This window comes from Ranitomeya imitator, chromosome 4, assembly GCF_032444005.1.
Source record: "Ranitomeya imitator isolate aRanImi1 chromosome 4, aRanImi1.pri, whole genome shotgun sequence".
Lineage (NCBI taxonomy): Eukaryota > Metazoa > Chordata > Amphibia > Anura > Dendrobatidae > Ranitomeya > Ranitomeya imitator.
In genome coordinates, this window is record NC_091285.1 from 343,299,447 (window position 1) to 343,317,273 (window position 17,827).

Genomic DNA, 17,827 nt, shown 5'->3' on the forward strand with positions numbered 1-17,827 from the left:
ACAAAATGATTTCCAAAACTTTAAACATCCCAAGGAGCACTGTGCAAGCGATCATATTGAAATGGAAATAGTATCATACCACTGCAAATCTACCAAGATCCGATCGTCCCTCTAAACTTTCATCTCAAACAAGGAGAAGACTGATCAGAGATGCAGCCAAGAGGCCCATGATCACTCTGGATGAACTGCAGAGATCTACAGCTGAAGTGGGACAGTCTGTCCATAGGACAACAATCAGTCGTACACTGCACAAATCTGGCATTTATGGAAGAGTGTCAAGAAGAAAGCCTTTTCTCAAAGATATCCATAAAAAGTGTTGCTTAAAGTTTGCAACAAGCCACCTGGGAGACACACCAAACATGTGGAAGAAGGTGCTCTTGTCAGATGAAACGAAAATCAAACTTTTTGGCAACAATGCCAAATGATATGTTTGGCGTAAAGGCAACACAGATCATCACCCTGAACACACCATCCCCACTGTCAAACATGGTGGTGGCAGCATCATAGTTTGGACCTGCATTTCTTCAGCAGGGACAGGGAAGCTGGTTAAAATTGATGGGGAGATGGATGGAGCCAAATAAAGGACTATTCTTGAAGAAAACCTGTTGGAGTCTGCAAAAGACCTGAGACTGGGACGGAGATTTGTCTTCCAACAAGGCAATGATGCCAAACATAAAGCAAAATCTACAATGGAATGGTTCACAAATAAACGTATCCAGGTGTCAGAATGGCCAAGTCAAAGTCCAGACCTCAATCCAATGGAGAATCTGTGGAAAGAGCTGAAAACTGCTGTTCACAAACGATCTCCATGAAACCTAACTGATCTCGAGCTGTTTGCCAAGGAATAATGGGTAAGAATTTCAGTCTCTTGATGTACAAAACTGCTAGAGACATACCCCAAGCGACTTGCAGTTGTAATCACAGCAAAAGGTGGTGCAGCAAAATATTAAGTTAAAGGGAACCTGTCACCCCGTTTTTTCAGATTGAGATAAAAATACTGTTAAATAGGGCCTGCGCTGTGCGTTACAATAGTGTATGTAGTGTACCTTGATTCCCCACCTATGCTGCGAAATACATTACCAAAGTCACCGTTTTCGCCTGTCAATCAGGCTGGTCAGGTCAGGTGGGCGTGGTGACATCGCTGTTTCTTCCCCAGCTTTCCGTTGGTGGCGTAGTGGTGTGCGCATGTCCAAGTGCCGAATCCACTGCGCGCAAGTGAATAAACAGCGCGCGATCTGCGCTATTACCCTTCTCATCGGTGGGGGCGGCCATCTTCCTGAGGCCGCGCGTGCGCAGATGCAGTGCTCTGCTGCATGGGGCTTCAGGAAAATGGCCGCGGGATGCCGCGCGTGCGCAGATGGAGATCGCGGCGGCCATTTTCCCAAAGCCGAGTTTGCAGTATTTTTATCTCAATCTGAAAAAACGGGGGTGACAGGTTCCCTTTAAAGGGGCCGAATAATATTGCACGCCTCACTTGTCAGTTTTTGAATTTCCAGAAAAATTTAAAATAACCAATAAATCTGGTTCAACTTCACAATTGTGTTCCACTTGTTGTTGATGCTTCACCAAAAATTTACATTTAGTATCTTTATGTTTGAAGCATGATATGGGAAAAGGTAGGAAAGTTCCAGGGAGCCGAATACTTTCGCAAGGCACTGTAGTTTAAAGAGATATGTATGGCAAAATATATAAGAAGATATTTATGCACATTATAAATCTCTTAAGAAACAATTCAGGCTTGTATCCATTGTGTGTTCAATGGGAAAGGTGAAGGGAAGAAGTGGCATCTGATATGTAAAACCTACATTTTATTACTTTCTGGCAATTAAAAACAGCAGGCTTGCATGAGGCAATGAGTGTTTTGCACAGCAATGTGCTTCCTCTGGCCTATTCCTGTTCTTAAATGATAAAAAAAAGGAAATGCAAAGAGACGGTGCTTAAGGCTTAAAAACAAAGCACTTATGTCAAAGAAGCGGGCCCCAAAAGCAAGAACTATTCCTCATTTTTAAAGTATACAAAAAGAAAATGCAAATAGTCAGTGCTGAGGCCTTACTGTATATCTATTACATCCATCTATTACATTAATAAGTAAGCCCTTGTAGATTGTAAGCTTGCGAGCAGGGACCTCACCCCTAATGTCACTGTTTAAATTGTCTTAACTTGTACTGAATTTATTGTCTGTACATGTCCCCGCTTATTTGTAAAGTGCTGCGAAATTTGTTGGCGCTATATAAATAAAAATTATTATTATTATTAAAAAAATATTAGTATAGCCCTAAAACCAGGTTTGAACACTCTTTCATCTAACAGACATGGCTGTATGAAATTCCTATTGCCTTATACAAGCCTACCATATTCATATTTTTAGATGAGATAGAGGAAGCACATAACCATGCAAAACGATTCGTCTGTATTCCTGCTGCTTTTAACCACTTGATGACCGTCAACACGACTTTTTAGTGACATGAGATATAAGAGACTAGCATCCACCGACTGATGACAATGCAGAAGCTGTCCGCTGTACACTCCAGCTGACAACTTGCTGCATCAGCCATGATCAGTGTTGGCACCGACCATGGTCGTTTAACCCCTTAGAAGCTGCTGTCAATAATGACTACATCATATAAATGGTTAACAGAGTGTGGTGCTCCATCTTTAACCTCATCAGCACCCTGAGATCATGATTGTGTGGTCCTAATGTTTGTCATGGCAATTCACGGCAAAATAACGGCCTTAAAAATCTGTCAGCCGTAGCGACCTGTTCAGAAGTTAGCAACATTTAGGTGGTAAAAATACACTTTTTCATTATTGTCACATCACTTTGCATTAATTCCTGAAAATCACCTAAAGGGTTAATAAACTACCTGACAGTTTTCAACATGTTGAGGGGTGATGTTTTTAACCCCTTCCCGACCTGTGACACAGCGTATGCGTCATGAAAGTCGGTGCCAATCCGACCTGTGACGCATATGCTGTGTCACAGAAAGATCGCGTCCCTGCAGATCGGGTGAAAGGGTTAACTCCCATTTCACCCGATCTGCAGGGACAGGGGGAGTGGTAGTTTAGCCCAGGGGGGGTGGCTTCACCCCCTCGTGGCTACGATCGCTCTGATTGGCTGTTGAAAGTGAAACTGCCAATCAGAGCGATTTGTAATATTTCACCCATTATAACGGGTGAAATATTACAATCCAGCCATGGCCGATGCTGCAATATCATCGGCCATGGCTGGAAATACTAATGTGCCCCCACCCCACCCCACCGATCGCCCCCCCAGCCCTCCGATCTGGCCGGTACACTGCTCCGGCTCCCCTCCATCCAGTGCTCCGCTCCCCCCCATGCTCTTGTCCGCTCCCCCCGTGCAACAATCACCCCCCCGTGCTCCAATCACCCCCCCTGCATTCAGATCCACCCCCCCCGTGCTCCGTTCCAGCCCCCCCGTGCTCCGTTCCACGCCCCCCGTGCTCCGTTCCACGCCTGCCGCGCTCCGATTCCCCCCCCCCCGTGCTCCGATCCCCCCCCCCCCCCCCCGTGGTCCCCCCCACCCCATCATACTTACCGATCCAGCCGGGGTCCCGTCCGTCTTCTCCCTGGGCGCCGCCATCTTCCAAAATGGCGGGGGCATTCGCAGTGCGCCCGCCGAATCTGCCGGCCGGCAGATTCGTTCCAAAGTGCATTTTGATCACTGAGATAGATTATATCTCAGTGATCAAAATAAAAAAAATAATACATGACCCCCCCCCCCCCCTTTGTCACCCCCATAGGTAGGGACAATAAAAAAATAAAGAAATTTTTTTTTTCCACTAATGTTAGAATAGGGTTAGGGTTAGGGGTAGGGTTAGTGTTAGGGTTAGGGGTAGGGTTAGGGGTAGGGTTAGGGCTAGGGTTAGGGCTAGGGTTAGGGCTAGGGTTAGGGTTAGGGTTTCGGTATGTGCACACGTATTCTGGTCCTCTGCGGATTTTTCCGCTGCGGATTTGATAAATCCGCAGTGCTAAACCGCTGCGGATTTATGGCGGATTTACCGCGTTTTTTTCTGCGCATTTCACTGCGGTTTTACAATTGCGATTTTCTATTTGAGCAGTTGTAAAACCGCTGCGGAATCCGCACAAAGAAGTGACATGCTGCGGAATGTAAACCGCTGCGTTTCCGTGCAGTTTTTCCGCAGCATGTGTACAGCGATTTTTGTTTCCCGTAGGTTTACATTGAACTGTAAACTCATGGGAAACTGCTGCGGATCTGCAGTGTTTTCCGCAGCGTGTGCACATACCTTTAGAATTAGGCTATGTTCACACGGTGCGGATTTGGCTGCGGATTGGCCGCTGCGGATTCGCAGCAGTATTCCATCAGGTTTACAGTACCATGTAAACATATGAAAAACCAAATCCGCTGTGCCCATGGTGCAGAAAATACCGCGCGGAAACGCTGCGTTGTATTTTCCGCAGCATGTCAATTCTTTGGGCGGATTCCGCGTCTTTTTACACCTGTTCCTCAAAAGGAATCCGCAGGTGAAATCCGCACAAAAAACACTGGAAATCCGCGGAAAATCCGCAGGTAAAACGCAGTGCCTTTTACCCGCGGATTTTTCAAAAATGGTGCGGAAATATCTCACACGAATCCGCAACATGGGCACATAGCCTTAGGGTTAGGGTTGGAATTAGGGTTGTGGTTACGGTTGTGATTAGGGTTATGGCTACAGTTGGGATTAGGGTTAGGGGTGTGGGGGGGTTAGTGTTGGAGGTAGAATTGAGGGGTTACCACTGTTTAGGCACATCAGGGGTCTCCAAACGCAACATGGCGCCACCATTGATTCCAGCCAATCTCGTATTCAAAAAGTCAAATGGTGCTCCCTCACTTCCGAGCCCTGAAGTGTGCCCAAACAGTGGTTTACCCCCACATATGGGGTATCAGTGTACTCAGGATAAACTGCGCAACAATTACTGGGGTCCAATTTCTCCTGTTACCCTTGTGAATCTAAAAAAATGCTTGCTAAAACATCATTTTTGAGGAAAGAAAAATGATTTTTTATTTTCACGGCTCTGCGTTGTAAACGTCTGTGAAGCACTTGGGGGTTCAAAGTGCTCACCACATATCTAGATAAGTTCCTTGGGGGGTCTAGTTTCTAAAATGGGGTCACTTGTGGGGGGTTTCTACTGTTTAGGCACACCAGGGGCTCTGCAAACGCAATGTGACGCCCGCAGACCATTCCATCAAAGTCTGCATTTCAAAAGTCACTACTTCCCTTCTGAGCCCCGACGTGTGCCCAAACAGTGGTTTACCCCCACACATGGGGTATCAGCGTACTCAGGAGAAACTGGACAACAATTATTGGGGTCCAATTTCTCCTGTTACCCTTGGGAAAATAAAAAATTCTGGGCTAAATAATTATTTTTGAGGAAAGAAAACGTATTTATTATTTTCACGGCTCTACATTATAAACTTCTATGAAGCACTTGGAGGTTCAAAGTGCTCACCACACATCTAGATAAGTTCCCTTGGGGGTCTAGTTTCCAAAATGGGGTCACTTGTGGGGGGTTTCTACTGTTAAGCCACATCAGGGGCTCTGCAAACGCAACGTGACGCCCACAGAGCATTCCATCAAAGTCTGCATTTCAAAACGTCACTACTTCACTTCCGAGCCCCGGCATGTGCCCAAACAGTGATTTACCCCCACATATGGGGTATCAGCGTACTCAGGAGAAACTGGACCACAACTTTTGCGGTCAAATTTCTCCTGTTACCCTTGGGAAAATAAAAAATTGCAGGCTAAAAGATCATTTTTGAGAAAATAATTTTTTTTTTTATTTTCATGGCTCTGCGTTATAAACTTCTGTGAAGCACTTGGGGGTTCAAAGTCCTCACCACACATCTAGATTAGTTCCTTTGGGGGTCTAGTTTCCAAAATGGGGTCATTTCTGGGGGATCTCCAATGTTTAGGCACACAGGGGCTCTCCAAACGTGACATGGTGTCCGCTAATGATTGGAGCTAATTTTCCATTTAAAAAGCCAAATGGCATGCCATCCCTTCCGAGCCCTGCCGTGCGCCCAAACAGTGGTTTACCCCCACATATGGGGTATCAGCGTACTCAGGACAAACTGGACAACAATATTTGGGGTCCAATTTCTCCTATTATCCTTGGCAAAATAGGAAATTCCAGGCTAAAAATTCATTTTTGAGGAAAGAAAAATTATTTTTTATTTTCATGGCTCTGCGTTAAAACCCCCAGGTGCTTCACAGAAGTTTATAAGTGCTCAATGTGCATCTAGATAAGTTCCTTGGGGGGTCTAGTTTCCAAAATGGGGTCACTTGTGGGGGAGCTCCAATGTTTAGGCACACAGGGGCTCTCCAAACGCGACATGGTGTCCGCTAACAATTGGAGCTAATTTTCCATTCAAAAAGTCAAATGGCGCGCCTTCCCTTCCGAGCCCTGCCGAGTGCCCAAACAGTGGTTTACCCCCACATATGAGGTATCGGCGTACTCGGGAGAAATTGCCCAACAAATTTTATGATCCATTTTATCCTACTGCCCATGTGAAAATGAAAAAATTGAGGCGAAAAGAATTTTTTTGTGAAAAAAAAGTACTTTTTCATTTTTACAGATCAATTTGTGAAGCATCTGAGGGTTTAAAGTGCTCACTAGGCATCTAAATAAGTTCCTTGGGGGGTCTAGTTTCCAAAATGGGGTCACTTGTGGGGGAGCGCCAATGTTTAGGCACACAGGAGCTATCCAAACGCGACATGGTGTCCGCTAACGATGGAAATAATTTTTCATTCAAAAAGTCAAATGGCGCTCCTTCCCTTCCGAGCCTTACCATGTGCCCAAACAGTGGTTTACCCCCACATGTGAGGTATTGGTGTACTCAGGAGAAATTGCCCAACACATTTTAGGATCCATTTTATCCTGTTGCCCATGTGAAAATGAAAAAATTGAGGCTAAAAGAATTTTTTTGTGAAAAAAAAGTACTTTTTCATTTTTACGGATCAATTTGTGAAGCACCTGGGGGTTCAAAATGCTCACTATGCATCTAGATAAGTTCCTTGGGGCGTCTAGTTTCCAAAATGGGGTCACTTGTGGGGGAGCTCCAATTTTTAGGCACACGGGTGCTCTCCAAACGTGACATGGTGTCCGCTAAAGAGTGGAGCCAATTTTTGATTCAAAAAGTCAAATGGCGCTCCTTCCCTTCCAAGCCCTGCCGTGCGCCCAAACAGTGGTTTACCCCCACATATGAGGTATCAGCGTACTCAGGACAAATTGGACAACAACTTTCGTCGTTCAGTTTCTCCTTTTACCATTGGGAAAATAAAAAAAATGTTGCTAAAAGATAATTTTTGTGACTAAAAAGTTAAATGTTCATTTTTTCCTTTCTTGTTGCTTCTGCTGCTGTGAAGCACCTGAAGGGTTAATAAACTTCTTGAATGTGGTTTTGAGTACCTTGAGGGGTGCAGTTTTTAGAATGGTGTCACTTTTGGGTATTTTCAGCCATATAGACCCCTCAAACTGACTTCAAATGTGAGGTGGTCCCTAAAAAAAATGGTTTTGTAAATTTTGTTGTAAAAATGACAAATCGCTGGTCAAATTTTAACCCTTATAACTTCCTAACAAAAAAAAATTTTGTTTCCAAAATTGTGCTGATGTAAAGTAAACATGTGGGAAATGTTATTTATTAACTATTTTGTGTCACATATCTCTCTGGTTTAACAGAATAAAAATTCAAAATGTGAAAATTGCGAAATTTTCAAAATTTTCGCCAAATTTCCGTTTTTATCACAAATAAACGCAGAATTTATTGACCTAAATTTACCACTAACATGAAGCCCAATATGTCACGAAAAAACAATCTCAGAACCGCTAGGATCCGTTGAAGCGTTCCTGAGTTATTACCTCATAAAGGGACACTGGTCAGAATTGCAAAAAACGGCAAGGTCTTTAAGGTCAAAATAGGCTGGGTCATGAAGGGGTTAAAATAGCATCACTTTTGGGGGTTTCCGATATAGGATCCCCGAAGTCACTTCAAACCTGGATAGGTGGCTAAAAAGATTTTTGGGTAAATTTACTTGGAAAATGAAAAAAACTACTGCTACATTTTTAAACCTCCTTTAAGGCTAACAAAATAAAATAACATTTTACAAATGGTGCCGATTTAAATCGTATATGAGGGAAATGTTTTTTATTAATGACTATTTGGATTAATGGTCATTTGAAGTTTGAAAACTGCTAATTGTTTTACATTTTTGTCAAATTTCTGATATTTTTTATAAATAAACACAAAACATATCAACCTAAATTCACCAATAGCATAAAGTATAATGTGTCATGAAAAAAAAACCTCCAAATCAAAGGGTAATGCTGAAGCGTTCCAGAGTTATTACCATATAAAGTGACACTGGTAATTTGGCCCGCTCATATGATAGATAAAAGGTAAGTCAACAAAGAGAACAGTTTTTGGGTCTCACATATTCAGCATCAGTGCGACTGCTGATATAAGTCTATTTACTATAATAAGAGATTTACAGCAAGGCTTACGCACTGACGATTTGCATTTCCTTTAACAAATTTATTCCACCTGCTACAAGATGTATTTTTCTCTCTGTTTCACAGAATTTCCTTCCACTGTCTTTTCTTTTTCCACAATCTGTCTTCAGTATAAGTGTTCTAGAACATTCTCTCCTCCATCCCCACTACAGTTTATCGGCTTTCTCCTTCCCTAAAATATCAGTGTGTTACGTAATCAATTCAGAACAGAACAGTATTAGTTACATTTTAAATAGCCAAAGATAAAATTGGGTAAAATGTAACCATAGCAGAAAATAAATGGGAGTCTTCACGCACAACAGCGAGATGGCATGCGTTTATTTTTTCAGTGCAGGTTCTAGGACAAGTTCAATGATTATCTGTGAAATTAGACGTATACCACAGTGAATAGCAGATTAAATTTGATAATCATTTCCTTGGGACACATTGTGTTTACTATGCGATTTAGCAAGCTATGTTATCTTGTTTGTCCAGTGTATTTCTACAAATTGCTCCTTAGAGAGTTAGCTGGTTCTATTCATTTAAAATGGTACAAGATATAAGCTAAAAGCACAGCGGAACTTGGGAAAAAATGCAAAGAAAACACTGTACACAGAGATTACAGAGGACAATTAATTTCTGCTCTATAAATATAATGTAATGTCTATACAGTACAGTCAATATAGAATAATGTACACGAGCTAATCGGGACACTAGGAATGATATACGTCTGCATGTAGGCCTGCCTTCTTATGGTGGGCACTGTAGCAGCGGGAATCTGTCCTTACTAAAAGTCCATACGCTTAGTAAGACTGCGTGCACAAACAACAAACAGTGACGCATTGCGTTTCTACCAGTCTGTAATACACACCCATATACATTACTGAGAGTCTGGTGCCCGTTTCTCCCTTAGAGCTTTTCTTCCAAGGCAGAATACTTCTGTAAGATGGGATATGATGCAGGTTTATGTGGTATGGAATAGGCTCACAAGGTGGAATCTATAAGTATATTGTGCGCTAAGTCAGAAAAAGGCAACAATACAATTACAACTTGCTTCTGCTGATCAGGAACGTTGAGACTCCACAATATTCCCGGGATCTGTCTATGATGGTATTGAATTCCATAGGCTGTTTCAGGCATGCATGTAAATATATGAAGCAGGTGCTCATACACCTGACAATAAATCCAAGTGTTACCTGCTGTTGGGACTCACCTGGTACGTATCCCACAGCCTGATGGTGCACCGCAGGGGAACCTCTCTCATCAGAAGATTATTCATCCAACGGAAAGCAAACTGCAGGTATTCAACCTCATACTGATGTAAGTGTCTGTGTACTTGGTCTGCAAGCAAGAGTAAAACCACTTGTTACACCTTCAGATGCTTCACATTATCGCACGCTAATAATATAATCACCCTGCGAGCCGCAGAGCAAATCCAGAAACAATAGCATTTCTCGTACATCAGTGTAAATAAGTATGTGTAATACAATTGAGGAGTAACAAACATACACAGACAGCTTGGGCTAATAAAATGGACATTTGTTCTGTATTGTTAAAACTTTATACATGGATATATATATATATATATATATATATATATATATATATATATATATATATATATATATATATATATATATATATATATATATATATTATATACACACACACATACATACTGCAGTTTGCAGATTATACGACGCACCAGACCATAAGAAGCACCCCAGCTTCCTGAAGCTGTGACCCTGTTCCATGGTAAGCTCACTTCGGATTGTGAGACGCACCCCCATTTCCTCTACAATTTGGAGGAAAAAAGTGCATCTTTTAATCCGAATAATCATCAACATTAACAGAAATAAACACTTGAAATAGATCACACTGTTTGTAATGACTATATGAGTCGCTTTTTTATTGAAAAACTGAAATAAATTAACTTTTTAATGATACCAGTTGGCCCGTGCAAAATATTCGCACATTGGTTGTAAGGGGCGCAGGCAATTTCAGGAAAATCAAGCTGGTCATATGTAAGTGTGTTTAATGAGATGATGAACACAAAGGAGTATGAGTCTCACTGACATTATAAATATTATATATATATATACCGTATATACTCGAGTATAAACCGACCCGAGTATAAGCCGACCCCCCTAATTTTGCCACAAAAAACTGGGAAAACTTATTGACTCGAGTATAAGCCTAGGGTAGAAAATGCAGCATTTACCGGTGAATTTCAAAAATAAAAATAGATGCTCCATACCGTTCATTATTGCCCCATAGATGCTCCATATACAACTGTGCTATATAGAATGCTCTGCACCGTTGATTATGGCCCCATAGATGCTCCTTAGAATGCTGTGCCATATATGCTCTGCACCTTTGATTATGGCCCCATAGATGCTCCTTAGAATGCTGTGCCCCATATATGCTCTGCACCTTTATGGCCCCATAGATGCTCCTTATAATGCTGTGCCCCATATATGCTCTGCACCTTTATGGCCCCATAGGTGCTCCTTATAATGCTGTGCCCCATATATGTTCTGCACCTTTATGGCCCCATAGGTGCTCCTTATAATGCTGTGCCCCATATATGCTCTGCACCTTTATGGCCCCATAGGTGCTCCTTATAATGTTGTGCCATATATGCTCTGCACCTTTATGGCCCCATAGGTGCTCCTTATAATGCTGTGCCCCATATATGCTCTGCACCTTTATGGCCCCATAGGTGCTCCTTATAATGCTGTGCCCCTTATATGCTCTGCACCTTTATGGCCCCATAGGTGCTCCTTATAATTCTGTGCTCCATATATGCTCTGCACCTTTATGGCCCCATAGGTGCTCCTTATAATGCTGTGCCCCATATATGCTCTGCACCTTTATGGCCCCATAGGTGCTCCTTATAATGCTGTGCCCCTTATATGCTCTGCACCTTTATGGCCCCATAGGTGCTCCTTATAATGCTGTGCCCCTTATATGCTCTGCACCTTTATGGCCCCATAGGTGCTCCTTATAATGCTGTGCCCCTTATATGCTCTGCACCTTTATGGCCCCATAGGTGCTCCTTATAATGCTGCTGGTGCTGCCATAAAAAAAAAAAAAATCACATACTCACCTCTCTTCTCAGGACGCCGGCGCTTTCAATAATTACCTGCTCCTCTGCGGCTCCGTCTCCAGCACTGAAGCTCAGCAGAGGGCGCGCACTGACTACGTCACAGCGCCCTCTAACCTGAGCGTCACTGCTAGAGGACGCTGGAGACGGAGCCGGAGCGAGGAGCAGGTAATTATAGCGCTGCGCTCCCCTTACCTGCTGCGGCGCGGTCCCTGCAGTCTCTGGCTTCTCCGCCGCTGCAGCTTCTTCCTGTAATTGAGCGGTCACATGGCACCGATCATTTACAGCAATGAATATGCGGCTCCTCCCCTATGGGGGTGGAGCTGCCTATTCATTTCTGTAATGAGTGGTGCCATGTGACCGCTCAGTGCAGGAAGAATCTGCAGCGCCGGAGAAGCCAGGGACTGCAGGGACCGCGCTGGGAGCAGGTAAGTATGATTACACAGCCCCCGCTCCCCCTCCCCTGCTGACACCCGGGTATATGACTCGAGTATAAGCCGAGAGGGGGACTTTCAGCCCAAAAAAATGGGCTGAAAATCTCGGCTTATACTCGAGTATATACGGTATATATATATATATATATATATATATATATATATATATATATATATATATATATATATATACATATATATATATATATACATATATATATATATACATACATATATATATATACATACATATATATACATACATATATACATACATATATATACATATACATACATATATATACATACATATATACATACATATATACATACATATATATACATATACATATATATATATATATATATATATATATATATATATATATATATATATATATATATTGTAAGATTGCACTTACTTGCAGGTTGGGGAATACTCGCTTGGCAGCGACAAAAGACACAGCAATACGTTTTCTCCTCAAAAACTCAACTGGGTTTATTACTCCATAAACCCCAGTGGCAGAAAACATAAAACAACAATCTTCATATCACGGCAAATCAAAGTAACAATGTTCACAGCGTCACTCGGTTCCACCAGGATGGTGACCATACACTCTTGGTCGAGTCCAATATTCCGGCTCGCTCTGGAGCCAAACACACAGTCTGGTATTACCTGCTCGTCAGTGCTGCAGGTTTTCCACTGGCAGTACCACACGGGACCTGTTTCTGGCTCTGCAGATCCCTGTCCTCACCTCGTGCTCTTCAGGGCTAGCACATCAACACCGAGGTTTCTCTCAGGACCTTGCACCTGTACCATCCAGGTCTGCACACTCAGACCACACAGGACCCCTCTGCAGTGTCCAGCCAGGACACATGGAAGTCTGTCCATCCTGACAGACTCCCAAGACTCACTCCCATGTGCTAACACACCTCCTTTAGGTAGCCTGTAACCACACCCACAGGTAAGGTAACATCACATGCACTGGTCACATGACCATGACATCACTGCAGGTCCTCAAACACCTGCAGGGAAAAACATACAGTGAGCACCCCCACTCAGAGTGAGGTATGTGGGTAGCCAGACCCTCCCATCTCTCATAGCTACCCGCAACCCGGACCCAGGTGCACTAAATGACATCTTCAGTGCTCACGTGCTCTAAAGACAAGATACTCCGGGTTGCATCGCAGGGAGCATCCATCCCTGTGACACATACCTCCCATTAACCACAATGCCAGGCACTGTCTCACTATCACATCCATGCACACAATTGCCACGCACTCTCACGGCCTCAATACGCCTCCGTGCGCATACTGGGGAGACCATGCAGCGCCCCCCTACCTGTTACAGGGGTCACTGCATCACAATATATATATATATATATATATATACACACACAGTACAGACCAAAAGTTTGGACACACCTTCTCTAAAGAAGGTGTGTCCAAACTTTTGGTCTGTAATATATATATATATATATATATATATATATATATATATATATATATATATATATATACACACATACACACACACATCTCTAATATATAAAGCTGAATGTGTGTGTTTATGTGTGTTGTTCCAGGATTGGCATCTGCAGCCACAAAATTTTGCAAAGTCACACGTCTGGACCCCGAGAGCGTCATAGGCTATGTTGTGAGGCGAAGTTTTACCCCGCACGTTCCAATTCACCAAACAATTTTGCCCCTATCTACATAATGAGAAAAAAGTGAAAGGAAAAGTGTTGGAGGCAAATTGACAGCTGCCAGATGTGAACAAGAGGGACTTGTGATGGCACCAAAGAGTATATACTGTACAGTTGCTAAGGTGGGGCCCCGACATGGGATACTCACCACACACGGGGATATGAACACACACACACAAATTGCGCCACACACTACCACGTGCTTTAACACATATACCACCCTCAGCACACATTTCACCACACATACACCAACCTCGCCACATAAAAGTCGAAACACAAAAGTTGTCGCGCAAAACTCGCCACACGCAAAACTTGCACACGCGGAAAAATTGCCACATGCACAAAAGTTGCAACACATGCAAAAGTTGCCTCACACAAAACTTGCACATACTCAAAACGCACCACACATAAAACTCGCCATGCACAAAACTTGCTGCACACAACTTGCTACACTAACCTGTCAAATGCAACTCGACACACAAAAAGTTGCTACACGCATGTCGCCACACAAAACTCATCTCACAAAAGTCGCTACATGCATGTCGCCACATGCAACTCAACACACACAACTTGACACATGAAACTCACCCTAAAACACAATCAAGTCCGGTATTATCCTTCAAAAATAAAAATCTGATTAATAAGCAGACAGACTACAAGAGCAACACATGTACCATATAGGAAATATGGCAGCTGTCAGTCACATGACCTGTCTATTATGTGTATGTGTGAGCTAATATATACTGCCAGGGGGGAGGGCTTCCTGTTGGCTGGGGATTTATCAGGCTGCCAATTTACCTTACAAATACTGAGGTAAAAATACTGAGCAAATAACGGGTGAACGCGGTCTAATACAGGAGGAGATGACATACAGATATATACTATATACGGGGGAGATGACACACTGGTATATACTATATACAAGGGAGATGACATACAGATACAAAATATATACAGGGGAGATGACACACATGTATATACTATATACAGGGGAGAGGACACACGTATATACTATATACAGGGGAGATGACACATGGATATGCTATATACAGGAGGAGATGACACACAGGTATATACTATATACAGGAGATGACACAGGTATATACTATATACAGGGGAGATGACACAGGTATATACTATATACAGGAGAAGATGACACACAGGTATATACTATATACAGGAGGGGATGACATACAGGTATATACTATATACAGGAGGAGATGACACACTGGTATATACTATATACAGGGGAGATGACAAACAGGTACATACTATATACAGGGCAGATGACACAGGTATATACTATATACAGGGGAGAGGACACACAGGTATATACTATATACAGGGGAGATGACACAGGTATATACTATAAACAGGAGGAGATGACACAGGTATATACTATATACAGGGGAGATGACATACAGGTACATACAATATACAGGGGAGATGACATGTATATGCTATATACAGGAGGAGATGATACACAGGTATATACTATATACAGGAGGAGATGACATACAGGTATATACTATATACAGGGGAGATGACACACAGGTATATACTATATACAGGGGAGATGACACAGGTATATACTATATACAGGGGAGATGACAAACATGTATATACTGAAGGGAAAATGAGAGGTGTGATGTGAAAATGAGGGGTGTGAGGTGAAAATGAAAAGGTGTGAGTGCAAAATGAGAGGGGAAAATAAGAGAAGTGAGGTGCTATAACTAACCACAGATATTTACTATGCCAAGGCAACGCTGGGCTCTTCAGCTAGTCTAATATATAAAGCTGAATGTGTGTGTATGTGTGTATGTCCGGGGATTGGCATCTGAACCGTCGCAGCTACAGCCGCAAAATTTTGCACAGTCACACGTCTGGACCCCTAGAGCATCATAGGCTATGTTGTGAGGTGAAATTTTAACCCCACACATTCCAATTCACCAAACAATTTTGCCCCTATCTACATAATGGGGAAAAAGTGAAAGGAAAAGTGTTGGAGGCAAATTGACAGCTGCCAGATGTGAACAAGGGGGACTTAAAGAGTGAGAGCGATGGCGCCAAAGAGTATATACCGTACAGTTGCTAAGGTGGGGCCCCGACATGGGATACTCACCACACACAGGGATATGAACACACACACACAAAATGTGCCACACACTACCACATGCTTGAACACATATTACCCTCAGCACACATTTCACCACACATACACCAACCTCGCCACATAAAAGTCGAAACAAAAAAGTCGCCGCTCAAAACTCGCCACGCGCAAAACTCGCCACATGCAAAACTAGGCTCACACAAAACTCGCCACATGTGCAAAACTCACCTCATGGAAAACTCGCCACACGGAAAACTTGCACACGCGGAAAAATTGTCACATGCACAAGAGTTGCAACACATGCAAAAGTTGCCTCACACAAAACTTGCACATACTCAAAACGCACCACACATAAAATTTGCCACACGCAAAACTCGCCATGCGCAAAACTTGCTACACTAACCTGTCACATGCAACTCGACACACAAAAAGTTGCTACACACATGTCGCCACACAAAACTCATCTCACAAAAGTCGCTACATGCATGTTGCCACATGCAACTCAACACACACAACTTGACACATGAAACTCGCCTAAAACACACACAAGTCTGGTATTATCCTTCAAAAATAAAAATCTGATTAATAAGCAAACTACAAGAGCAACAAATATACCATATAGGAAATTACGGCAGCTGTCCGTCACATGACCTGTCTATTATGTGTATGTGTGAGCTAATATATACTGCTAGGGGGGAGGGCTTACTGTTGGCTGGGGATTTATCAGGCTGTCAATAGCAACCAATCACAGCTCAGCTTCTATTCTGCTACAGTTAATTAATCTGAGCTCTGATTGGTTATTATAGGCAACAAAGGACATTCTCAGTATAACAAAGCTTGTGTGAGGTAATAGCATGTCAGTTAGGACGTGTTGGTGGAAAGGCTGATGTCAGTGACATTACCTCTATGTGAGAGGATATATTAAGTGCCAGTTACAGACTATTTCCATGGCACAAATGTCAGCTGATGTGAAAAGATAACCTGCATTACGGGCCAATGAGAAAATGTAAAAACGGAAAAACAAGGCTGACACACATGAGAACAGCCATGTTCCTCAATTCCTTGGAGCCACAAGGACTTCCTCCTCACAACCTCTTTCTAAAACCTGGAGCATCTCTTCTGCTATTTAGAAATTTGGATCCACCAAAACTGTGTAATGGAACAAGACTCTTGATTAACCCCTTCATGACCCCTATTTTGACCTTAAAGACCTTGCCGTTTTTTGCAATTCTGACCAGTGTCCCTTTATGAGGTAATAACTCAGGAACGCTTCAACGGATCCTAGCGGTTCTGAGAATGTTTTTTCGTGACATATTGGGCTTCATGTTAGTGGTAAATTTAAGTCAATAAATTCTGCGTTTATTTGTGATAAAAATGGAAATTTGGCGAAAATTTTGAAAATTTTGAAAATTTTCCAATTTTCACATTTTGAATATTTATTCTGTTAAACCAGAGAGTTATGTGACACAAAATAGTTAATAAATAACATTTCCCACATGAATACTTTACATCAGAACAATTTTGGAAACACAATTTTTTTTTTGCTAGGAAGTTATAAGGGTTAAAATTTGACCAGCGATTTCTCATTTTTACAACGAAATTTACAAAACCATTTTTTTTAGGGACCACCTCACATTTGAAGTCAGTTTGAGGGGTCTATATGGCTGAAAATACCCAAAAGTGACATCATTCTAAAAACTGCACCCCTCAAGGTACTCAAAACCACATTCAAGAAGTTTATTAACCCTTCAGGTGCTTCACAGCAGCAGAAGCAACATGGAAGGAAAAAATGAACATTCAACTTTTTAGTCACAAAAATTATCTTTTAGCAACATTTTTTTTATTTTCCCAATGGTAAAAGGAGAAACTGAACCACGAAAGTTGTTGTCCAATTTGTCCTGAGTACGCTGATACCTCATATGTGGGGGTAAACCACTGTTTGGGCGCACGGCAGGGCTTGGAA

General features: G+C 42.5%; 1 protein-coding gene across 1 annotated transcript in view; it reads right to left on the reverse strand.

Annotated features, from left to right (window-relative positions):
- Positions 1 to 17,827, reverse strand: part of TBC1D22A (TBC1 domain family member 22A) — an 859,623-nt gene that overhangs the window by 323,602 nt on the left and 518,194 nt on the right. The window contains exon 11 of the mRNA XM_069764980.1: positions 9,722 to 9,849. Coding sequence (XP_069621081.1) covers positions 9,722 to 9,849 — 128 coding nt within the window. The remainder of the gene's footprint in view (positions 1 to 9,721; positions 9,850 to 17,827) is intronic.